Source organism: Glycine soja, chromosome 12 (genome assembly GCF_004193775.1).
Source record: "Glycine soja cultivar W05 chromosome 12, ASM419377v2, whole genome shotgun sequence".
Classification (NCBI taxonomy): Eukaryota; Viridiplantae; Streptophyta; class Magnoliopsida; order Fabales; family Fabaceae; genus Glycine; species Glycine soja.
In genome coordinates this window covers 15196863-15222871 of record NC_041013.1, presented here as the reverse complement: position 1 = coordinate 15222871, position 26009 = coordinate 15196863, and the positions used below count along the sequence as shown (strand labels likewise).

The window sequence follows — 26009 nt, the reverse complement described above, 5'->3', positions numbered from 1 at the left end:
TAGGAACTTGGTGGTACAATGAGGGCCATTTAGGGTAAGCTTTTGGTTCAGAGCTTCTTTTGAAGATGATGAGGAGGAAAACACTTTATCCAAAATGGATCAAGGTCACCTGATGATTTCCAATGAGGCCATAAAACTCTTTAAGTTTTGTCCATCCAACTAGTAGAGATGGGCTCACTAGATATTAATTATATGTAACAGAGTGCATACTACCACAAGAGTGTAGCAGATGCCAAGTAGGGTCTAGTTCATCCTCCCATCTTACAGCAAATGACCTACTAACTTTATCATAAGGTTACATTTAACAAGCAAAGTAATATAAGCAAATGTGTTATATCATGTCATTTTTATTTGAGAATAGTCTTGAAATTTCTAACCTGATCCATAACATGAATAGTGTTGAACATTTCCTCTACTTTTTTGTTAATCTTCATCATTGTGTTAGCCATTTTCTTCTAGTTCTGTTGATCTTCATACATCGTTTCTAAACTCCATTTACAATATAAACATGACATTAAATAGATTTTGTCAAACCAACTAAATCCACTAAGTGATCCATTCACAAAGTGACTATGCACCATGCTTATGAAGGAGCTTATTCCATGCAACTAATATAATATGCATGATACATTTGACATAACAATATGATACCAATAAATATGCAAAACCAAGAATTCTTCCACCAGCACAAAGTCTGTGGTAGAATGATATTCCTATTTTGTAAGCCAACAATGATATTCCTATTTTGGAGACCTAAAGCTATGGTAGAATTCTGACAACAGCACAAAGTCCTATTAACAAACATTTTCATGTTAGTAATATGCACAAATTCCCATTATTAGTATTTATATATCCAGAAAATAACGCATGTTTTCAACAACATACACAAAAACAAACATTTTTCATGTTAGTAATATGCACATTAACAAGAAGCAATACACGTATAAACACATAAACAAGCATTACCATCACCATTAAAACCAAGAACCAGCCCTAGTTTGTCGCTTACCATTACCATCAAAACCAAACACAGAAACAAGCATTTATAGAAGACTAACCTTTCGTGAGTGAGTGAGAGCACTAGAGTGAGAGAACGAGAACGACAGCGTGAGAGTGATTACGAGAATGAGACCACAAGTGCGAGAACGAGATGATAGCGAGAACGAGAACAGTGTGGCCGCACGACCGCAGAGAGTGCGTGAGAGTGACAATGAGACAAAGACAAATTTAATTTAACTAACACAACATTGGTTTTTCCAAAAATCGACATTAACAAACTCGTGTTATTTACGAATATTCCACCGTGTTTTTGTTAACATCAATTTTCTAAAAAATCAATGTTAACATAATGATATTATATCCATTCTTTATATTGGTGTAGCGAAGAGGTTAGATAGAAGGTACTCAGACCACAACCCTCTTCTAAATTGTTGTTGTAATGCTCGTACGGGGAGACCTAACAAACCTTTTCATTTCTAAGTTATGCGGTGTACTCATGAGGATACCCTATAGTGGTGCATCGAGCTTGAGAGATGTGAAGAAAAAGTATGGCTATGGCTTTGTAACATGTGTTTGAGGACTCTTTGAAGTTTAATACGAAGGTCTTCAAAAGTGTAGTAGGCAGGAAGAAAGAGACTGAAGCCAGACTTAGGAGTATTCAATGCACTCTAGAGCAAAAAGATTCAACACAATTATGTATTCTTCTAAATTAGATATTGGAAGAATATGAGAGAATTTTATTCCAAGAAGAAACATTATGGTTCCAAAAGTCGAGAGAGAAATGGATTCATCTGAGTAGATGGAACACGTCCTTTTTTCATGCTAAGACAATTAATTGTTCGTTAGAAGAGGAATAAAATTCATGGCCTTCATATCCTTTTTTCGAGAAGGGTGCACTAATGGTGAGGTGTTGAAGAAAGAGGTTCTTAGTTACTTCTAGGCTCTTTTCTATACAAAAGAGGCTAGGGGAGGTGAACTGATTGGTGAAAATATAGTAAGGCTATCTCATGAAGCAAGGCTGGAGTTGATAGAATCAGTCTCTAAGGGAGAGGTTTATAGAACACTCATGTTTATGAAATCATATAAGGCGCAAGGGCTTGATGGTTCCCAACCAATAAGTTTCAAGATGTATTGGCACATGGTGGGGGATGATATATGATAATTTGTGGCAAAAGCGTTCGAGATTGGCTCATTTGATGCCCGAGTACTAGAGGCTCTAATGGTGCTCATTCCCAAAGAGGATGTCCCCTTTCATTTTAAACATTTTTGACCTATCAGTTAGTTGAATGTAGTGTATAAATTGATTTCTAAGGTGTGTGTTAGTAGTTTAAGACCTTACTTACTGAAGATTGTGAGTCCGTTACAAAGTAGATTCATCTAGGTAGGGGGACAAAAGATAATGTGATTGCCCTTTAAGAGGTTATTCACCATATGTGAAAGTCTCAAAAGAATAAAGGGGGACATCATCATTTAGCTGGACTTGGAGAAAGCTTATGATAGGGTGGGTTGGGGGTTCTTGAAGTAGACATTGAGGTTTGTTGGATCAAGTGGCCTCAAAATAATTACGAAGGGGGGTTGAATTAATTATCCCTAAACCTTTACTAATTAAAAATTTACTCTTCTAAGGCTTTTACTAAGTTGTTAAGTGAATAAGGAATAGAAGAGAAACTAGACTAAAAGTAAAAACGAAAATTAAAATGCACAGCGGAAATTAAAAGAGTAGGGAAGAAGGAGACAAACACACAAGAGTTTTAAAATTGGTTCGGCAACAACCTATGCCTACATCTAGTCCCCAAGCAACCTGCGGTCCTTGAGATTTCTTTTCCAACCTTGTAAAAATCCTTTTACAAGCAAAGATCCACAAGGGATGTACCCTCCCTTGTTCTCTTTGAAAACCTAGTGGATGTACCCTCCACTAGAACTGATCCACAAGAGATGTACCCTCTCTTGTTCTCAGTCAAACCCAAGTAGATGTACCCTCTACTTGTACCACAAAGGATGTACCCTCCAATGTGTTAAGACAAAGATCTCAGGCGGTTAAACCTTTGATATATACTTTGTGAATGGGGATACAAAAGAATTCTCAAGCGGTTAGTCCTTTGAAATCTTTTGTATAAGGGAAAGGGAAGAATCAAAAGAATTCTCAGACTGTGTCATTTTGAATTCTTTGACAAGGGAGAAGGGAGACACAAAAGAATTCAGGCGGTTAGTCTTTTGTTCTTTTGGAAAAGGGAGAAGAGAGACACAAAAAGAATTCAGGCGGTTAGTCCTTGGCGAATTCTTTTTGGCAAAGGGAGAAGAGATGAAAATAATGAATGGCACAAGTTTTCAAGGTTTAGAAAACCAAAAAACTTTTGGAAAGCTTTTGGCACAAAAGGAAGAAGAAGAAGTTCAAAGAGATTCAAGGCTTGTAAAGAATTGTATTGGATTGATATGATTATTAAATGCAAAACAAAGTCTTACTTTTATAGACTCTTCATGTCTGGTCAAGAGAACCATTTAGAAGAGTTATGACTTTTAGAAAAACTTAAAACCAATTTGAAAAAGTAAAAAACCATTTGAAGAGTTACATCTTTTGATTTATTCAGAAACAATCATTGGTAATCAATTACCAAATCAGTGTAATCGATTACACAAAGCTTTTATGTGAAAGGATGCGACTCTTCACATTTGAATTTGAATTTCAACGTTCAAAGGCACTGGTAATCGATTACCAAAACAATGTAATCGATTACAACTTTTTGAAATCAATTGGAACGTTGTAAATTCATTTGAAAAAATTTTCAAAAACATTTTGCTACTGGTAATCGATTACAACAATCTGGTAATCGATTACCAGAGAGTAAAAACTCTTTGGTAAACATGTTTTGAGAAAATCCATGTGCTACTCAGTTTTTCAAAAAACCTTTTCATACTTATCTTGATTAAGTATTCTCTTGATTCTTGAATCTTGAGTCTTGATCTTGATTCTTGGAAGCTTGAACCTTGAATCTTGATTCTTGATTCTTGAAATTAACTTTCCTCTTGAACCTTGAAGTGTTCTTGATTCAATCTTGAACATCTTAAACATCTTGAACTCATTCTTTGATTGACCTTTAAGCTTTTTGTCATCACCTTTGTTATCATCAAAACATATTTGAATCAATCTTGATTCATCACGAAGCTTTGCTTCTACAAGGTTGTTATGTTTTCCAAAAGTGATAGTTTGTTAATCATGCATCAGATTCAATCAACCAACATTTTAGTGTTGTGAAATGGGGACAGGCTAGATAGCTTTATGTCGAAAAGAGGGCTCTGGCAAGGGCCCCCTCTATCCCCTTACTTATTCATACTTTGTATGGAGAGGCTGGATGCTATGATGGTTAAAGAGGTTGAGAAATAGAGATGGATCCTATTCAAGTTTCAAGTTTGGGCCCTAGCATATCACATGCATCTTTTCTTCGTAGATGATGTGTTGTTATTTGTGAAGGCTACAAGCACTCAAGTTGTGGTTGCTCAAGATATTTTGAATTCCTTTTGTGAATATTCTGGTATAAAGATTAATATGGAGAAATCTTGAGCTTTAGCCTCAAGAGTAGTCACTAAGAGAGCCTAGGGAAGTATCTAGCTTTAAAAATGGCTCATAGGAATTTGGGAAGTGATGACTATAAAGAGCTTGTTAAGGAGGTAAGCTTGAAACTGCCAATGTGAAAGGGTAAGCTTTTAAATAAGCCAGGGCGGTTGGTGTTAGCCAATTCGATGTTAGGTTTGTTACCATCTTATGATATGCAGGTAGTTTGGTACCCCCAATACATATGTGAATTTATTGATAGATGTATAAGGGGTTTTATTTGGAGAGGCAATAATAGTAGAAGGGTGCACTTGGTGAACTGGGATGTGATCACTGAGCCTAAAGAAGGTGGTGGCTTGCGAGTGAGAGTAGCAAGAAACCATAATATTAATATATTGGGCAAGTTAGTTTGGGATCTCCTTCACCTAAACAACCAATTATGGGTTTCATTGTTAAGAGATAAGTATTTTCTAGATGAGAACCTATTCATGGCAGAAGGTAGAAAGGGGTCGATGACTTGGAATGCAATCATGAAAGTGATGAAGCATTTTCAAGAAGGGTTAGAATGAAGTTGGGTAATAGGGAAGTTGTTTTTGGTATGACTCTTGGATCACTAAGAAGCCCTTGCCATTTCAGGTCCCATGGATTGATATCTATGATGGGTTGAAAGTGAGAACTATGTGGAGTAATAGGGACTGGAATTTGAACTCCCTATACATAGCAATATCTGATGAGATTCATAACACTAAAGGAGTTTACTCATGTAAGAATGCATATGACTTTCTTCAAGAAGTTGAGGAGGTGGGTGATCAGGAAAAGACCTGGAGTTGGATTTTGGAAGATGAAGGTTCCAGCTTTGGTTCAATTTTTCATGTGGCAGGCAAGTAGGAGTTATTATAGTAAGAAGTTTACTAGAAACATAGAGGTATTATGGAGTTGGATATTTTCCCAAGGTGTAGTTAGGGTTCAGAAGCCTCCTTTAGACTCCTCCAAAATGATATGGGAGGAGTGATGTTTAGCCGGCTTCAACTTTTTGTTTTTTTACCATTTTTATCCTTTTTTTTGAATCAGAAAAAATTAAGAGTATTAATTTTTTTTTAATTTCTTTTGATGCCTTCAGTTCTAATATAAACCCTTTTCATTCTGCTTAGCCCTATCTCCCCCTAGTAGGGGTATTTTAGTGATAGGTTCTATAAGAATTGGACGATCTTATTTGGTCAAATACCTAGCGACAAATTCCTATGTTTCTTTCATTATAGTATTTATGAACAAGATCTTGGATAATAAGCCTAAGGATTTTCTTATTGATGATAGTGACGATATTAATAATAGTTACGATATTGATGATATCAATCGTGACCCATATATATATATATATATATATATATATATATATATATATATATATATATATATATATATATATATATATATATATATATATATATATATATATATATATATATGGTGATGATATCGATCGTGACCAATGTCAAAATGTCAAGTTGATGCTGATCAAAACTTTTAAAATTCATCCTCTTTAAAAAAATTTAATTGTCGTAATTGAAATAAAAAAGTTAAAAGTTGTTTATTTTTAATTTATTAAAAAAGCTCTCAATAAAGGAAAATAATTTGATTTGATATGTGCACACAATATTAATCAAAATCGAAAGAATTAATTTTTTGAAGAACCAGAAGAATTGTAAGCTCCAACTGAATGTGTGTTCTCATTTCTATAATTTTTTACCAAAATATATTTTCTATGGGTCATTTATATCAAATTTAAATTCTATAGTTATTTCAATTTTTTTTTCTATTGGATTATAGTCAATATAAAATGATTTTTTTATAACTTTTTAATAAATAATAAGACATTTTAATTTCTCTACAACAATATCTGTATGTATATTTTTAAATTATATAATCATACTAGCAAATTATTTATAAATAATAAAATAAATTTTATCATATATGATTTAAATTAAAATATGTTAAAAAAAATTAAGAGCCTTGATAACTATAGGCCTAAGGCGTCTTCATTTGCCTTGAGGTAACACGGCCTGGAATATTCCTCAATTTATATTCTTATAATGTATATTACTAAAAAAATCCCATTTTCATATTACAGCCCATTTATAGTTTGCTTGGATAATACACATAATTGATTTCACCCTATAAAATCATGATGAAACCATTAAAAAGTAGAAATAATTATTTATTACTTCGCTCTCCAGAAAAATTAATTGTTTTTTTCTCACTATAAATCTATTTCAAACGCACAATTAAATGTTCTATCTAACTACGAAAACCAGCCACAAAATTTGAAGCAAAGTGTGATAGCTAGTGTTAGTGTTGCTTTGAGATGATTGATTGAAAATTGTGGTAACCTGGAGCATGTATAGGGTTGTAGTTCTACTTTCCAATAGTGATACAGTGATTTGTACATATACTTGAAAGCATAATTAATGTGGTTGAAGCTGAATATGTCACATGGGTCATGATGATGAGAAATGAGTTAGTAGTATATGCCAGGAAAATCACTTTCGCAAGAAACAAACGGAGCTTTAAATGCAGCTTAAGATTGGTCACTTTCTCTGTAGCATTTGCCTTTGTCGTCCAAGGGAAAATCTAGGTCCACATAAGATGTAGATTCACTAACGGGTATATCATTATATATGGAAACTGATGGATATTGAAAATGCAGAAATCAAGACACAAGAAATATAGAGAAAAAGTAACTGTATTTTATTTATTGAAAACCAAGAAAATACAGAAGGATAGAAATATCCTATTACCTAGAGCTTGGCTCCTAAGAAGTAGCCATAAAGGCTCCCTCCCCAAAATATCAACCAAGAAAACAGAATGATCCTCGAATCCTCCCTTCCTCCTACTTGTAACAGCTAATACTCCTTTTTCTCCCTCTTCTAACGAACTTATTTCTCCTACTGTGCCACATCATCATTCCTAGGCTTTTTCCTCACATACACCCTACCCCACCTATTCTTACCTTTCTCTTCTTGGATCAAGGGCTCTCTAGGCCCAGTAGCATTTGGGTCTGTATCAATACCTTCTTCTTGAAATAAAGCCTTGTCCTCAAGGCCAAATTCTGGAAACTGGCTGTGAATGGTAACCTCATCCTCCCACGTAGCCTCATCCACAACTTGCTCCTTCCAATGTATCAACAGTTGTTTTTTGGTCTCCCCCCCTTTTTGTATTGTTCCTAGTAGCCAAGATAGCCTTGGGTGTCATTAATTCAGCTCTATCATCCTCCAGCCCAATAGGAAGAACCTCCTCCACCTTGTATTTCCCCACAGCCTTTTTTAATAAGGACACATGGAACACCGGATGAATTTTTGAAGATGGTGGCAATTTCAAATGATATGCCACTTCCCCTATCTTCTCCACAACCTCAAAAGGCCTATAAAATTTAGCACTCAGCTTGGGATTGACCCTATTCATTACAAAATGTTGTATGTTCTGTTTCAGCTTCAGAAATATGAAATCACCCACAGCAAAATACCTCTCCTTTTGATGCTTATTTGCTTGAGCTCTCATCCTGTCCTGAGCTCGAAGTAGATGAGATTTCAACTGCCTTAAGGCTTCATCCCTCTCGATAAAATCCTGTTGGACAACCTCTACTCTCACTTCCCCTTGAACCATTAGAACAAGTTTGGGTGGTTGTCTTCCATACACCGCTTCAAAAGGAGTCATTCCTATAGATCCATGGTAAGTTGTGTTAAAGCAAAACTCAGTCCAAGGCATCCAAATCAACCAAGTTTCGGGTTGGTCAGTGATGAAGCATCATAGATATGTTTCAAGGCACCTATTTGTTACCTCAGTCAGTCCATCCGTTTACGGATGGTAGGCTGTGCTCATTTTCAGTTTGGTTCCTTGCATTTTAAAGAACTCTTTCCAAAAAAAACTCGTGAATAAAGGGTCTCGATCACTCACAATAGAATTTGGAACTCCATGGAGTTGCACTACCTCCCTCACTAAAATTTCAGCAAGAGCCTTTGCAATATAAGGATGTTTAAGGGGCACAAAATGGCAATACTTCGTCAAACGATCTACTACCACCAAGATTGCTTCAAATCCTCTAGATCTTGGTAAGCCATTGATGAAGTCAATACTAATCTCTTCCCAAACCCTCTCCGGAATTGGTAATGGCTGCAAGAGACCACTAGGGGCCGCTGTAACATATTTTTGTCTTTGGCATGTGTCACAAGCTTGGACAAACTGCTGAACGTCTGCCTTCATTCCCCTCCAATATAAATTTGCCGCTATTCTTCTTTATGTGCGATAGAAACCAGAATGACCACCTTCAGGAGTAGCATGGAATTCTTCCAGAAATTTTGGAATCCAAGCTAATTTCTCTGGGATGACGAGGCGATTTTTATAATAAAGTACCCCTTGTTTATATACAAATCCAACATTGATCTTCTCCCCCTGTCCTTTCTTCACTTCTTCGATTATTTTTCTTAACTTCTCATCTGTGTGCACCTCAGCATTGATTTCTTGCCAATCCAACCATACCGGGAAGTAAATCACATTGTTCAGTTCCATTTCTTCTCTACTACGGGACAGAGCATCAGCTTGTCGGTTCTCCTTTCCAAGCTTATAAATTATCTCAAAATTATACCCTAAGAGCTTTGCCAACCAATTTTGCTGCCCTCCAGTTATGATATGTTGTTGTAGTAATTGTTTGAGGCTTTTCTGATCTGAGAACACAATGAATTTTCGCCCCAGAAGGTAAGGCCACCAGTGCTGTATTGCCAGTGCTACCGCCATCAATTCTCGTTCCTAAGCTGACTTAGTTAAATTATAGGGACTCAACACTTTGCTGTAATAAGAAACTGGTTTCCTGTCCCAGATGCATTGCACTCCAAAGAAAACTCTTCATCAAAATTTGGTAATTGCAACACCGATGTTGTGGTAATCTTCCTCTTAAGCTCCTCAAAAGTTGCTTGAGCCTTTTCATTCCAACTGAAACCATTTTATTTTGTCAACTCAGTGAGGGGTTTGGCTATCTTACCGTAATCCTTGATGAATTTATGATAATATCCCATAAGTCCTAGAAACCCGCGAACCCCCTTTACATTCTTAGGGACAGGCTACTCAACAACACTACTGACCTTGACAGGATCAATTGCAACTCCTTGTATTGATATAATGTGGCCCAAGTACACAATGCTTTCCTGCCCAAAGGTGCACTTTTCCTTGTTAGCAAACAACATGTTGGCCCTCAGCACCCCCAACACCGTTTCTAGTAATTGCACATGTTTCTCCCAGCTTCTACTATATACAAGTATGTCATCAAAGAACACCAATACTCCTTGTCTTAGCAAAGCACGAAAGACTTCATTCATGAGTTCTTGGAAAGTAGAAGGGGCATTCATAAGCCCAAAAGGCATTACGAGATATTCGTAGTGACCCTCATGTGTCCTAAAAGTCGTTTTTGGAATATCCTCCTCTCTCATCCTTACTTGATGGTAGCCTGAACGAAGATCTAGCTTTGAGAAGAACCTGGCCCCATATAACTCATCCAAGAGCTCTTCTATCACTGGAAGAGGAAATTTGTCAGGTATGGTGGCTTTATTTAGTGCTCTATAATCCACACATATCCGCCATTTGTTGTTTTTCTTCTTCACCAAAATGATCGGGCTGGAGTATACACTCTGGCTATGCCTCACATGACCCACCTCCATCAATTCCCTTAGCTTGTTTCTCAACTTCATTTTTTTGGTGATATGCATACATGTATGGTCTAACATTAATGGGACCTTGCCCTAGTTAAAGGATGATCCTGTATTCCTTTGCACGTACAGGTGGCAGCCCCTTTGGTTCAACAAATACATCAACAAAATTCTGCAACACCTCATCTAGGACACGTCTTTGTTCTTGGCTCAATCCATTCTCTTCACTTCCCCCTTTTTCCTCCAACAGGCCAAACATTGACACCAACAACGAATCTTCACGGGGTACTCCTCTTAACCACCTCTCTCCTTGATCTGTTTTGATTTTCATCACCTGATTTTTCCAATCCACCAAGGTTTCCCCTAAGGTGGTCAACCATGGCATTCCCAATATCACGTCCATGTCCTCCAATTTGAAGAGGAAAACATCAATTACAAATTCCCTTTCATCAAACTCCACCTTAATCCCACGACATACGCCTTGCATTTCAGATTTGTGCCCATCCCCCATCAAAATTCTCATCTGTTTTGTTCTCTCCCACTTCCAACCCAGAGCTTCAATTAGCTTCCGTGATATAAAATTATGGATTGCCCCACTATCAACCAAAAACAGTATTGGAATTCCACCCACCTTACCTCACAACTTCATCGTTCGTGGTTGTTCCTCCTCCTTCTTCTTCATCGAACAGAGACTCAATGTCGTACAGGCCCCTTCGACATCCCTATCATCCTCTGTAGCATCTCCTTTGATATTTTTTTCGTTTTCTTCGCATTTAACTCAAATCTCCTCATTAATCATTATGACCCGGAGGTGTTTAATGGGGCACTGGTGGAGTGGTCCAAATGACCCTCCACACTTAAAACACAATCCCCTTTGTTTTCTATTCAGCAGCTCTTGATAGGAAAGGTGACGAGCCCCTATATCTTTGGGTCCATTTTTTCTTTTCTCACCCCCATCATTTTTTCCACTTGGGTCTAGCCTATTTCCTCCCCAATTTCCATTATTCTACTGCAGGCCAGTTTTACCTAAAATACTGGAAATGGGTCGGTTTCTGGTTTGGGCCCTACCATCTCCATATATTTCGCCTCTTCCCTGCCACACTCTGCTTTGTCCAGAGATTTCTACGTCAATTGCAAAGCAACGTTCATCATTCATCCCCTGGTCAAAGGATTCGCGACGTGCAGGCTTCGCATTCTCGCATGGATTTCGTCCTTCAATCCCTGGGTAAAGTACAAAAAATACTACTCATCGTGCATTCGAGGCACCTGGGCAATCAAACATCCAAAGCTACGAATGTAATCCTCCATACTCCCTGATTGCTTCAACGATGCCAATTGATCATAAACATTTCCTTCTCCCCTTCCACCATACCGCTCCAACATCTCCCTCTTCAAATCCTCCCATGACAAATTTTCATACTTATTCAACAGAGAATGAAAAAAGTGTATCGTACCTCCTTCCATACAGAGTTGAGCAAGGCTCACATGAACAGCTTCGCGTGTTTCTTGAACGCTGAAATAGATTTTGGCCCTCACAATCCACCCTACTGGGTCATCACCGTAAAATGAAGGTAGTTCGATTTTCTTCATCAATTGATGAAACTCCAGCAAATCATCGCGTTTGAGTGGTTTCAGTCTCGGATTCCCACTAGATTTCCCTGTCTCAGTACTTGGTTGCCCATGTTTCACTGATGCCTAACCTTCGCCCTCTTCCTTAAGTCCCTTCGAAAAGGTCGACATGAGATTGAGCAGCCGCGTCTGATTATCAGCGGCTTCCTTGTGCATCACCTCCATCTAATTCTGGTTCTGCAAAGATTGTGCAACGAGCTCATCTACTACGGCTTTGAGCTTGGTGACCTCTCCTGCTACAAACTCCACTCTCGTGTCTCCGTGCTCCTTAGCTGCTGGTTCTCCCAAAGCAGTGTTCTTCCTTGGTGGCATTATTTCCGGCCAGATGAGAATTATTCAGTAGGTCAGACCAATTGATGGATATTGAAAATGCAGAAATCAAGAAACAAGAAATATAGAGAAAGAGTAGCTGTATTCTATTTATTGAAAGCCAATAAAATATAGAAGCATAGAAATATCCTACTTCCCAGAGATAGGCTCCTAAGAAGTGGCCATAAAGGCTCCCTCCCCTAAATATCAACCAAGAAAACAAAATGATCCTCAAATCCTCCCTCCCTCCTACTTGTAACAGCCAATACCCCTTTTTCTCTCTCTTCTAACGAACTTATTTCTCCTATTGTGCCACATCATCATGCCTAGGCTTTTTCCTCACATACACCCCGCCCCACCTATTCTTACCTTTCTCTTCTTGGATCAAGGGCTCTCTAGGCCCAGTAGCATTTGGGTATGTATCATAAACTATATGATACCAATCATATCTCTATAAGGTAGTGTTGTGGTCATTCATACATCAATGTTTTCATAGTTCCCATACCCATATGCAATATTATTTGTTGTATTAATTCAACCTATTTATTTATATATTTATGTTGTGATTGAGATTTGTTGCTTAGTACCATTGTTTTTCTTCCCACAAATTAATATAGCAGGATTGGCAGGTCGCTATATACAGCACAAGAACACATTCAGTAACTGATTGCAGAGCTTATGTTTATCCTTTATGTGCAGTGCACTCATTTGTCCTATATATTTATCCCAATTATACTCCTTCAATAAAATAGAAAAATGACAATAGATAATTTAAATATTCTATATATATGTATTGGAAACAAAATTGAAAAACGTAAAAAAAGCAGTGCTATTTGACAGAAAAGAATAATAGTGTAAGAATTATATTAAAATGTTTGTATGTGTTTTTTTTATCTGTAACAATTCAATTTATTCTAAATATCAACAAATTTATAACAACTCAATTACTTGCATATCGATGTAAGAATGTATTTTTATAGCAGTAATACTAATAGGCACTACTAAAAAATTACTTTTTTATGACACATATTCTAAGACGATTATACATAACCATCTTAGAATGTCACGCGGTGATAATTTTGTAATTAAGGAGAGTGAATTTCTTTTATGGAGTACATTCCAAGACGATTTCGTAGGAACCGTCTTAGAATGTACAATGGCATAAGTAGGGGGAATGAAAATGACAATGATTTTATGTGTAAAATCATCGTCATTTTCGTTCCTCTAATTACAAAACTGCCTCTGTCCTATGTCCTTTGAAGTCCCTTTTATTTCTCCCTCCACTCTCTTGCGCTTCCCCTCTGACTCTTCGACTCAGCCACCAGTTCAACACTGCTTAAGGACCACAAATTTAAGATCCAAATCTTCCATGGCTTGAGATTAGTAAAATGCATTGTGTGACAAAGCTTCACTTTCACTTATGAGTTTCCATTCTTTCCTTCTATTTTGCGTATGTGAATTTTTGCAGTACGAGAAGGTTGAGCATATACGGTGTCGTTTACAAGGGTCGTGACCACGTCTCCAACGAGACCATCACGCTGAAGGAGATTTCCAGGGGCTCTTATCCTAATTCAAATGTTTCAGGTTCACACTTTCGCCCTAAGATTCTAATTCCTCTTCACCTCTTTTTTTAAATTGTTATTGAAAAAATGGGATTTCCGTGAGGGTGGGTCACTCTTTTGGGTTCTTTCATTTTTTTGTGAGATAAGAAAAATAGCCTTTCTTTTGCTTTTTATTTCTTAAGGTTCTGCGCTCTCCATTTTTTTGGGGGGGTTTTGGTTTGGTTTGGTTTGGGATTTCTTAGATTTTTAGGGTTTTCGTATTTTTTTCTGTTGTTTTAAAATTTGAGATTTTTTTTCGTTGCGTGTGACCTCTGTGATAAGGTTTGAGATTTTTTTTAAAATTTTGATTTTTTTGTGTCTTTGGTTTAGGTAATTGAAATTGAATTTGTTGTTTCTGCATTTAATTTTTCAGATTCGTCTTCTAGGGATGCATCTATGGTGGGAAAACATGGTTATGAACCTGAAATTGGATCCTTGAAGGTATTGCTTATGCTAACATAAATACCCCTTTTATCTTGTTGATCTGGGTTTGTTTTTCGACTCTTTTTAAACATGGCTAATATAAATGAAATTTATAGGAACCAATTCCTATCACTCAACTTGTTAGGGATGTTGCCGCTACAATGCAGGACTTTACTCAACCTTGGTAATTATTTATTTGTAAACTTATCACTCTTTGAGATATGTTTTGACCACTGAAATGTACCCTGACTACGCACAACATAAAAGCTTATTTCATGCATATACATGAACCCCCCTCCCAATAAAAAGAAAGAAAAATAATTCCCCAAGAAAAGTGGGGATGAAAATACTCAAGGGTATAATTCATGTATAGTCTTTGGCAATTGGATCCCTTAAATTTGAGTGAGTTCTAGCTCTATTTTTTGTTTTTTCTTCCTTGTCATCCTTTCTCCATAATTTTATTGCTACTTATTCTCTTCTTGACAAATTAATTTTTATAATAAACTATTTATTTTGAAATTCTCCATTCCAGTGAACAAGTGAACATGATTCATATGGCTTTGATTGTTGAGGGGGATGATTTGCCAAAGTAATAATTATCATTAGCTTTTGGAACATGAATATAAATTTTGGAAATTGGAAGCTTGGAATTAGTATAAACCTAGGTTCCTAGAACAACCTTATCTTTCTATGAAACAGCAGATACCATATATATATATATATATATATATATATACATATACCCACCCTTTGTAATAGAGGGAATCCAAGGTTGTGATTTGTTTTTTCTGTAGGTGGATCCATCAAGTTCATATTTTTCTTGGAAAGCTTCTACTATGGGGAAAAGTGTTTCTAATGTAAAGACGTTTCTTGAGAAGAGGTAAGCTTTTCATCAATAGTAGTTTTGAAAGCAAAAGCATGTGTGGAGTGAATTAGAATTTGTTTATGTGTTGTGTCCATTATGTGTTGTTACACCCTTGTAGATACTGATAAAATCTAGAAAACTGTCAATGCTGACCATTAACCGTTAATGTATGTTAAGGTGACGCAATAATTAATGATTGTTAAGATACTCAAAAGTTACTTAACGAGAGCTTAAAAATCTTTTAAATATGCTGAGATGGCTCAGATGGTTGCTAACGATACATTGATGTTGTAATCTTGAGAGGAATCATAATTCATAATAGCTGAAGTGATAGATTCGTGAATGCACACTTTAGAAATTATTTTTATATATTATTATGTATTATAAATAGATTTGTCTGTTGTGTCTATTTTAATGCATCTCTTGCCTTACAAAAAAATGCATATCTTCAAAATTTGTCAATTTTGTGGTTTGAAAGTTTTTTCTATTATGATTATATAATATTTCTTTGAGTGATTTGAGTTGCATTAGTTTTACTTCATTTCATTTTCCCTATCATTTCTATGGTTGACTTGATTGTCCACTTACAAGTACACATATGATATGGAGCTTAATGATGCAGTCCACACATCAATATTGACTCTGAAGGAAGGGTAGGAGCATGCCATTTTAAGTTTATGCACTAAAATTTATTTTATATTATTTGGTTATTTTCATCTCTTTTTGGTAAAATTTTATTCTTCAACCATAAGTAGTAATGCATGATAGCTTGTGTCTCACAAATATTGTGTTGGGGAGGAAAACACATCTAAGATTTTGGCTAATTTAGGTTCATGTGAGAATATTGAGGCTAATCATATTTGGGATATTTAAGAAAATAGTTATCTTAGATCCAATATCGGAAAAAAAAACATAGAGGATGCCCTAGTGAAGCTGAACAAGAATCAAGGCATGACAGTCATCATGATCTCTCATAGCATCAAACAAATCCAGAGGATCGCTCACATAATGTGCTTTCTTGTTGATGGTGAAATTGTTGAAGTTCTCAACCCTCATTATCTCTGTTAGGCCAACCATCTGATGGTTAAAAGGTTTCTTCAACTCAATTCTTAAAGCCAAGATAAATCTACTTGCACATACTCATTTATCAGCCACATATATATGTTCGCCTCTCCTTGATTCATATCTTTCAATCAATTATCTTCCATATATGTTGCTTTAATTTCAAGACATGCAGGTTGATGGCATATATATGATTTTGTGATAGTGGAGGTTTAGTTACCAATATGATATTGCAAAATGCTACTATAGAATTACTATGATATATTATCTTTGGATTCTTGATGATATTATACTGACATGGTCATTTTCTTTTACTTGCATGAGGAGGTGTGTTAGAGAGAAATGGTAGTGCCTCAACCTAAGAGTTCAATCTTTTTGCAAGACTTGATTCAATTTAATATGATCTTATAAAAAATATAAACACACTTGTGCTACAGTTTCTTTCTCTACAATTTACTAATATTTTAAAGTCATGTCTCACTACTACAAATAAAGCATTTTATGACGCACATTCTAAGACAGTTATCTGGGACCGTCTTAGAATGTGACGCGGTGACAAATTTGTAATTAAGTTACCTGAAAATTACTTTTTACAATGTTCATTCTAAGACTGTTGTTATTAACTGTCTTAGAATGTGCTTTAGTGGCAAATTTGTAATTATTGACATAACAGCAACGACGGGTTTTAAAAAAACTACCTTCATTTTAATACGTTTTACACAGCTGGCACCAATAGCTTTTTCATGATTCCTAGTCTCGGTCGCGACACAACTGCTTCGTGACCTTTGAAATCTCTTTCATTTCTCCCTCCACTCTCTTGCGCTTCCCCTTTGACTCTTCGACTCAGCCACCAACTCAGCGCCGCTCAAGCACCGCTCATGGCACAGGGTCGTAACGGAAGGTGAAGCACTCCGCTGTGTCGGGGTCTATCTTAGTCATGAGTTTTCCATCAAAGTCGTGACGGCTGAGCGTGTCGATGTCACCGTCAGTGGATTACGTGAGTTTTCCTATTAATAAATTTGTAAAAGGCGTCGTAACCCGTAAGTGAACTGAGTTCCCTCTCCGGCGAGACAGTAACAAGCTTTTCAATTTCTCCATCGTTTCGCTTCCAATGGCATCAAATACCCACTCACCACCTTTCGAGATATTAAGTATTCACTATCACAACGCAACACATTTCGATTCAATTTCTCTCTCTCTCTCTCCCTCTCTCTAACTTTTGATTTTCGTTTTCGTTCTCTCAGTTGGAGGACCAGAAGATTTCTCGCTCTGGACCGAACCTCCCTTCGCGAATGGTCAACCAAGTATCAAGGTCGAGAAAGTTGCTAAATGAATATGAACAGATTTGAACTATGTAGAAGACAGTGTTGGAGGGCCTGATGTAACTGTAGGAATTTTGCCGAAGCTGGATAAAGTGACACTTCTTCAAGTTAATTTTTGTGTCTTATTTTCTCCGTATTTTCTTTGAGAATGAGAACCTTGAAAATGTTAATAAGAAATTAACCACTATATCATTATTATGAAAAACATGGAATTCGAACTCCAGTTTATTTCTTTAAAATTTTCTCTAGTATTCACTGACTGTCTTATTCCTTAAATTAGAATGGAAAAGCTCCTAGTTTAGTTTTATTTGCACTAATTTCTTTTGATACTCGTTGTAGATGGATTCTAAACTACCAATTGACATTTTGGAAAATGTTATGCAACTGGCAATTGAAGGTTGCAAAGCAATAGCAAACTATATTCGAGAAGTAAGAATCTGTTGTCACTCTTGTGATTATACTAAGAGAAGTCAAAACATGGTTTACATTCATTTCATAGATTAATTCCTGATTTTTTGTCGGTTGGCAGATTTTACTGGCGAACACAAAGCAACTTGAGTATCGAAGAGGTGCATAGTTTTATAGCAGAAGTAGTGTTTCCTATTTGCTTCCAGTTTATGTTGGTTTATGCTCGCGCATGATTATGATTGCCAATGCTCTCTGGTTTTTCCAGATTTGTAGGTTCATTCTTTCAGCATTTGTGCATTTTCATTTTTTATTACAATTCTCCTGTATATACTTGTTTCTCATTTGTAGAGAGGTGACTGTAGTCAACAACTAACATGTTTAATGTCCTGAATTGCCTTTTTGTTTGAAGATAAAGAAAAAAGAAAGCTTGTTATTTAGTGGTTGTATTGCAGTTAAGTCTCAACAAAGGTAGTTAAACTGAGAGATAATAATAAAATAATCTACCATACTTTTTCTCGAATTTTCTTGTGTCTAATAACTAACAATTGACTTTGGTTTTTATATAACTTAATGTGATTTAAATTAAAATTGAAAATTTGGTAATTCCTCTAGTGGAACATTTAAAACTTATAATGTAGCTAGAAAGTGAAATAAATTGTTAGAGTACAGAAAGAAATGAGGTAGGCAATCAATTTCATTGTTGTTCTCTTAGATTTCAGAAATTTAAGGATTAAAGTGACTTGGACCGAAAACGTAATTTAGTTCCTGTTGAGCTTTGACTTCTTATTCATAGGTTGTCCCTGCCTCCCTCCCTTTACTTACCCATTAGCGTTTTTCAGTCTTGGGGATGTTGAATTTTTAAAATAAAATATTGCTTTAGATATATATCTTTTTTTTTAGTTAATATACTTTGATTCTATATAGTCTTTTGATTGAAATTTTTTTTCTCCATCAATTAATACATAATTTCCTAGTTTTGAATTGTCATTTTGTTGTCTCATTAAAAGACACTTCCTGTGTTATGGCAGCCTATGCCTTCTGCCTAGGTGGGGTGCAATGGACGCAGAAGCATATCCAGAAGCATCAAAGAGTGTGCTACAAATTTTGTGGGATGTAGTTACCTATGGTCAGGGTAGACAGTGGGGAAAAGCAAGAATTTCAGCCCTGGAGGCAGTTGCTCAATATGAAGTATATCCATTGATGAAAATGTTGCTCTGCATGAGTGGACTATTATTTTATTAAAATAAAGAGTATTCCAGGTGCCACAGCTTAAGAATAGTATTCCAGATTTCAAGAAAATGAATTTCAAGTTATTCTTTTCTGAGACAAATCCCAAAGTACTCAAGGCTAGAGTTTCATGTCAAGTTAATAACATATAAGCACATGTAAGCATTGCATCCTACAATTGATTTACTAATATTGGATGGTATAATAATATGATTCAATCTATTAATTTTCTATCCATTTGCTTTAGAAATCGTCAGAGAGTAGTCAAGGAAAAAAGAGTTACAGGAAGCAAGATTGAAAAATTGATGGATGTATTTCCACAGGTTATATTCTCTTCAGGTATAGTGGTATCAGCTGTCTATTTTGTCTCTTGCTTCTCTCACCGTTAGAAGCTCCTTTCAGAACCTTGGCCTCCTTGAATCCATTGCTGGTGTCCAAACCAACAACTCCTCCATTATCGATCTTGCCCTCATCCAAGCTTTTCAGGTAAATTGTTTTTATTATCATATTCAATTCAATTATTTCCTTTGCCTAATTAACCAGTTTGTTGACTAATTTGAATCACCTCATCATCCTTATCTTCTCTTCTATTAATCTTATCATCGCTGATGTGTTGGCGCATATTCGCGGCGATTGACTTTGGGTGGTTATTGAAAATAGCTCCCACCAACTTCCTGAGTAATTGTCATTTATGTTACAGATATTGACTAGAATATCTTTTTCTTATTTATCTTAATTTACAAACAAATTCTCGGTTTATACTTTCTCATTCCAATCAACATCGAGCATTAAAAATAATTAGTAATTTAATTTTTAATATTTTAAATAATCATATGTTTTATGAGTTTAATGTCTATGGCTAAATAATTACATTGAAATCAAGTTCAGGATTCTAAGTAGCATGATATTCTGCAATGGCTTTGTTGGCGAACTAATATGTTTTTTTGTTCCCTTTTCAAATTTTGAAGTCATGTACTTAGTTGGGGATGATATATATTTTTTTTATTTCTTGAATTCTTGTTTAGGGGAGTTGTACTCAGTTGCCTGCAGCCCAATAGATGCAGCCTTGGTGGCTACTACAGGCGGTGATGACAGAGGATTTCTCTGGAAGATTGGCCAAGGGGATTGGGCTTTTGAGCTTCAAGGTATTTTGTTAGTAACAACAAGGACAATCAGCACACCTAGCAGCACATAGGCCATTTCGGCAACCTCACGTAGGTCATAAAAGAATTAGTTACCCAATGTTATGCAATAGTGCAATTCTGTTAGGCAAATATTCTCACTAGTAGACAAACAATTATATGTATAAATAAGCACTAAGTGAATGGAAATGGTAGAGAAGAATTATGAGATACTTGTTAGTGTAATTTAGCATAGCTAGCTTAGTTTCTATTCGTAACAATTGGTCCGACCTGCCCCCTTCTCCGCCATTCTTCAATGGCAGATACCGAACCTCTTGACGCCAGCCTAGACCGACTCGAGGCAGCTATGACCAACCACGCTGTAGTGGATTCAGATCTCCATGCATCTCACCTTCCTTTAGGTGTGCTCCACGCTTCCATGCTCTTCAAACTAGATCTCATTAGCCTGAAATTGGATACCCTGATCTCCCGCCAACCCTCCTTGTCACCTTTTTCGATGCAGCCACCACCTCCACCGCCGCCACTATTCCCTCCTTTAGTGCAACCACCACCCCCATCACTACCGCTACTGCCGCCGCCATCGTTTCCTCCTTCAGCGCAACCAACACTGACACCGCGAGCTCCTCCGCCTCGCTCTCACGTGCCTCCTCCCATGGCTGAACAACAAGATAGTCCTGTTATTGGAATCAATTCCAGCACCATCGACTTCCCCGTCAGTGTGTGGCAGCACCGTGTCGACCTCAACCGCCACTTCCGGTCCATCCAGCTGTGGCCTCTACCGCTCCGCACCAACCCCCGCCGTTACCGCAAGATCCCCTACGAAAATGATATCTTCCTGCTCGGGGACGCTGCCGTAGCGCACCGGATTCGTCCGCATTGGATTTGGATTCTCTTCGCTACTGAGACTCCGCTTTGCTCCGTTCGTCATCGGCGTCAACGACCGCCGCCACATCCACCACCACCTCTGAAGCCACCGCCTCCACCATCATCTCCGCAACCTTGGTTCACACATTCTTTGACTGTTCCACCCCACGGGTCACACACACTACTTCAAAATTTTTTATTGTTAGGCCCAAACCAGCCCACCAACAAAGCCACTGCACTTACGTACCTTTTATTTCCTAAACTCACCCCTATTTTTCGCTTGTTTTTAATTGCCCAACCTTGAGGACAAGGTTGGTTTTCTAGCGGTGGGTATTGTTAGTAACAACAAGGACAATCAGCACACCTAGCAGCACATAGGCCATTTTAGCAACCTCATGTAGGTCATAACAGAATTAGTTACACAATGTTATGCAATAGTGCAATTCTCTTAGGCAAATATTCTCACTAGCAGACAAATAATTATATGTATAAATAAGCACTAAGTGAATGGAAATGGCATAGAAGAATTATGAGATACTTGTTAGTGTAATTTAGCATAGCTAGCTTAGTTCCTATTCGTAACATATTTGCATGACACTATAGTGATGGATTAATATCTCTTCACTACTAAAAAAAAGGCCTTCTACATCGGTTCTAATGGCCATTTTACATCGGTTATGACGCGTGGTGGTAGACCCCTATCGTTGAATAACAACATCGGTTGAAGAACCCGTCTTAGAATTGTGGACATTCTACATCGGTTCTGAAGGTAGAACCGATGTAGAATGTGGACATTCTACATCGTTTGAACCTTTAGAACCGATGTAGAATGTGGACATTCTACATCGTTTGAACCTTTAGAACCGATGTAGAATGTGGACATTCTACATCGTTTGTACCTTTAGAACCGATGTAGAATGTCTACATTCTACATCGTTTACACCTCTAGAACCGATGTAGAATGCTGTTTTTTTATTTATTAGTTTCGCAAAATTTTTGTGGCATTCTACCTAGGTAATGTCTCATATGAGACTTAATTTATAAACTCATGTCAAATTTCAGCTATCAAAATAGTTAAATAACAATTTATCATTTCACTTACACAAGGTATATGTACAAACATGTAGTTATGATCTAATAGCTACAAACAAATATGTAGTTATAAAAATATAGATGTCATTCTAGGGAAAAAAACAACTTTTGAATGTAATCAAATACCAAATACATCGACAAGTCATCAGTCACTAGGTGAAAATCAATTCTTCTAAAGCCAAATCAGGATCAACTAACAAGGAATTAAGTTGAAGGAACAAATACCTCAGGCTCTGGCTGAATAGGTTCATCCAATCCAGCTTTGATAGCATCCGTAATTTCAATTGATGATATCTTGAATCCTGTTTCACCAGCTCCCTCAATGTGAACTTTTTTTGGAACACAAGCAACAATTGCTACAAGAAGTGGTGCAAGATGACTTTTAAACATATTAAATTTAATTTAAAATATAATATAAAATATTTAGTACATTTTGTTTAGTTTGTCAATAAAAATTGGGAAAATGACACAACAAATGAATAAAATACTAGAAATATAACATGATAAAGGAACATTTAAAAACAACTTTAGAAAATAATGGACATGTGAATATATTAAAGTGTAGGAAATGGGAAAAAGAGTACTTGTGTTTTTGTGGAGTTTGGACGGGAGTTTTGGGCTTGAAGAAGCATCTCCAGTCCATTTGGTTCTATGTACCTACCAAAAACACAGGTAATAGGAAAAACTATATTTAAAGGGCCGATTCCAAAACCTCAAATTCAATTAAGAAAGCGGGTATCAAAGAGACAATAGGAATTACAGGAAAACACACCAGAAGAATCAATATACCAAATTCCCCAACCTTTTATTTGATAAAAGAAAAATAATAAAAAAATCAAGTGACATAAGGAGGGACTCTAGTTCAAAACTCTGCAACTCATTCAGCTTCCTTCAAAACTTTAAATACCAAAAAAGAGAAACTTTTAAGATAGAAGTTGATGGAATCTTGTAGGATATCCATAATTTAATTCACATCCACTATATATACTCTTAGTAAAATAATTATTAATAACGTTGTCTTCTTATTATCATATAACCAATAACTGATTCCAAGATCTGTTAATAAAAGAAATGAAATCATGTTGGATTAAGTTAGAAACTACTACTATATACAATAACATCTATTGATCTACGATTGCAAATAGTGTATTAGTATTAGCTAGCTAGTATTGCAATTAGAGTATTAGTCTTGCATTAACTGCTTATATCCATATTTCTTCCAATTTTAGTAAGGTTTAAGTATGACTTTAAGTCTAATAATTAAAATGAGTGGTTATTTTTTAAGTATAGTTCCTGTAAAAAAAAATATGAAATACGAAATAATTGTTTTAATCTATATAAAATGAGTAAACTTTGGTTTTAACTCTTCTAAAATCATTGTTTTTCATTCTCTATGAAATTGCTATTTTTATCCCTAACATACTTTAAGGTACATAGATAAATACGTATTTATTTTGGAGATCTATAAACCAGCAAAGCCCATGTCACACTTCAACCTCTAGAATCTTAGTCTAAATTCCACCTTAGCATGTATATATATAAAAAATACACATTTCATGAAAAAAAGGGAGTATGATATCACTTTATAAGAATAAAAAATGAAGCGTCAAATTTAATAATAGCCAATAGGGTTCATGTAAAAGTTACTAACAATTAATAATATCTGAATATTTAGGCTGTATTTTAATAAGATGAGCATTTATAAATTCCATTAATTATTCGAGCTATGAGGCTATGTCACAAATAAACTAATAAAGTAATATTAAAAATCAGGAATTATTTTTTCTTTTAAAATAGGGAAAGACATTAGAGAGTTTTAATAAAAGCAATCTAAACTGGAGTACCAATAACAATGAGAGCTTCAGTTTATTTCCCTCAAGCACATCAAGCCAAATAATCTCACCAATGTTTTCCCAAGCAATGCAGCCTAAAATCCACGCTATGCAGCATCAGCTAAATGCAGCTATCCTCCCATACCATTCTTTGGCACTAGTATACGCTAGCTCAAGGTTAAAGCTTATGCTTTGGGCCCACCAACAAAAATATATTTGTTATTAGCTTTTTATAAAACATTTGACTCAAACTAAAGTTCAGAGTGCAATCATTCAAAGATCAGAACAAAAAATTGCCTCAAAAAGACCTTCAAATGTATACATGACAATGCCTAGTTTAAAATTTGAATTTATTAATTCAGCAAAACTAAAGAGACAACAAGACATTACACAATTGATAAAAGGCACCTACTGCACCTCACATGCACAAAATGAGTTTATTTTACACATTATAGCAAAAGTCTAAAACAACCACCAATACCTTCCAACTTAATCATCCTCAAAATTTTAACCCACCATCTTACATAGCAATTAGTACGCAGTAGTTTTAAACTCCAATCCATAACAGGAGTCTTGGTTCAACTCATTTGTTAATGTAAATTGTAAACTTTAATCAACAAAAGAGAAAGAAGATCCACAACAGTATTGTACAATTTGAAAGCAACATCGTGTCTTCTCCTCTGTTACCCTTGAATACCCTATTACTTTAACCCAGCAGAACTATCTTACCGAAAGCACAGCAATACAACTACTAATTCATCAATGAAAAACATTAAAAAACTAAACAAATTAAAAAAATACCCAGTTTTGCTTAACACCAACAAAAAATGCACCCACTTCTTAAGCAGAGTTATTGGACTGTTATCAGTGTCCTCCACAAACATTGGCACGTGCAAAGACCCAGCCACACATGCCTTCTGTCTCTCACAGGTTGGCCTAATATCAAGAAGAATATGTATATGTTCATCAAAAACAGATTAAAATATACCTGGCCACCAGATAAAAGCAACACAGCTAATTTGCCATCAAAAATGGCCTTCAATCCCATTTTCCACCATCTCTCTCGATCCTCTTGACTTCTCTCCACCACCGTCGACACACTGCTCTCCGGCACAGGCTCAATGGCCACCACCGGCAGTCCTGAAAGCAATCGCAATTTAGTTACACGTGGCAAAACACGTAATCACTAATTAACATCCAGACCTTGAGATCGCAGCGAACATTGAATAATCCGGTCAATTCTTGAAAGATCTAAACTCTGCAACATGCAACATATTAATTAAACAAAACAGAAACAAAAATCACACAATAAGGAGGTCAAAACGATCCGAAATTGGAAAATGAGACAAATACGATTCACAAATCTGAAGTTCCGAACTCGAATCGGAGGCGAATTCGGAGGAGAAGAGAGGGAATTGGATAGGAAGGAATAACTTACCTCAATGTCCTTGACGAGAAACTCGCGTTCCTCCTAAGAGAGCTCATACCAGAGGGCGAAAGCGTGTTCTTGATCGTAGTCTTTCAGTCTCTGGAGGAGAGCTTGCGGCGGAACAACGTCGTTGCCTTCGAATCCCACCGGTGATGGCTCCCTCATTTTTTTCTCTCTCTCTCTTCGGTTTCGGTTTCAGTTTCGATTTCAGATCTCGAAATTGTGAAGAGAGCGAGTGAGCAAGGTTCCGTGTTGGTGTTAATGTATGGTTGGTTGGTTATGGAGACAGGGGAACAAGGGAGGGGCGACGAGGGAGGGTCCGACGCCGAGGGAGGGGTCGGCGCCGACCTCCCGCGGCGGTTTATGGAGGTGAGGGAGGGAGGACAAGGTTCCAGCGCCAGACAACACTCGCGTCTCCATGACGAGGAAGGAATAGCAAGAAGAAGAGAGTGTGTCTGAGAAAGAGAGTGTTTCGGGAAGAGGAAGAGGCATTACATTGGGGAGAGAAAAAAGGCATTGGAAATCACTGTAGCGATTGAGGAGATCAAGAAAGAGGTCAGCA

General features: G+C 36.5%; 1 protein-coding gene across 5 annotated transcripts; it reads right to left on the bottom strand.

Annotated features, from left to right (window-relative positions):
* Window positions 1–394: 394 nt before the first annotated feature.
* On the bottom strand, window positions 395–26009 carry LOC114379148 (stromal processing peptidase, chloroplastic-like). 5 transcript variants are annotated; one of them, XR_003659424.1, is made up of 7 exons: window positions 25457–26009; window positions 25222–25276; window positions 25007–25158; window positions 24090–24208; window positions 22771–22843; window positions 22412–22488; window positions 7194–12172 (listed from the first exon to the last, which is right to left on the bottom strand). XR_003659424.1 is itself a non-coding variant. In XM_028337747.1 (6 exons), exons 3-6 carry the CDS (start codon window positions 25064–25066, stop codon window positions 434–436), a joined length of 315 nt encoding a protein of 104 aa, XP_028193548.1. In that variant the 5' UTR covers window positions 25067–25158; window positions 25222–25276; window positions 25457–26009; the 3' UTR covers window positions 395–433. The 5 variants fall into 5 exon arrangements, 3 of the variants coding, with proteins under 3 accessions (XP_028193548.1, XP_028193546.1, XP_028193547.1); XM_028337747.1 differs by lacking the exons at window positions 7194–12172; window positions 24090–24208 and adding an exon at window positions 395–484 and having other exon boundaries at window positions 22412–22542; XM_028337745.1 differs by lacking the exons at window positions 7194–12172; window positions 24090–24208 and adding an exon at window positions 6718–7177 and having other exon boundaries at window positions 22412–22542.

Excerpts from the sequence above, each read along its gene's own strand:
- LOC114379148 (XM_028337745.1), bottom strand. The coding sequence starts at position 25,066 with ATGGGATTGAAGGCCATTTTTGATGGCAAATTAGCTGTGTTGCTTTTA. Across the intron at positions 22,543-22,770 it reads CAAACTCCACAAAAACACAA|CAATTGTTGCTTGTGTTCCA; the intron begins GTACTCTTTTTC and ends CACTTCTTGTAG. Across the intron at positions 7,178-22,411 it reads CTATTCAGCCAGAGCCTGAG|ATTTTCCCTTGGACGACAAA; the intron begins GTATTTGTTCCT and ends ATGTGGACCTAG.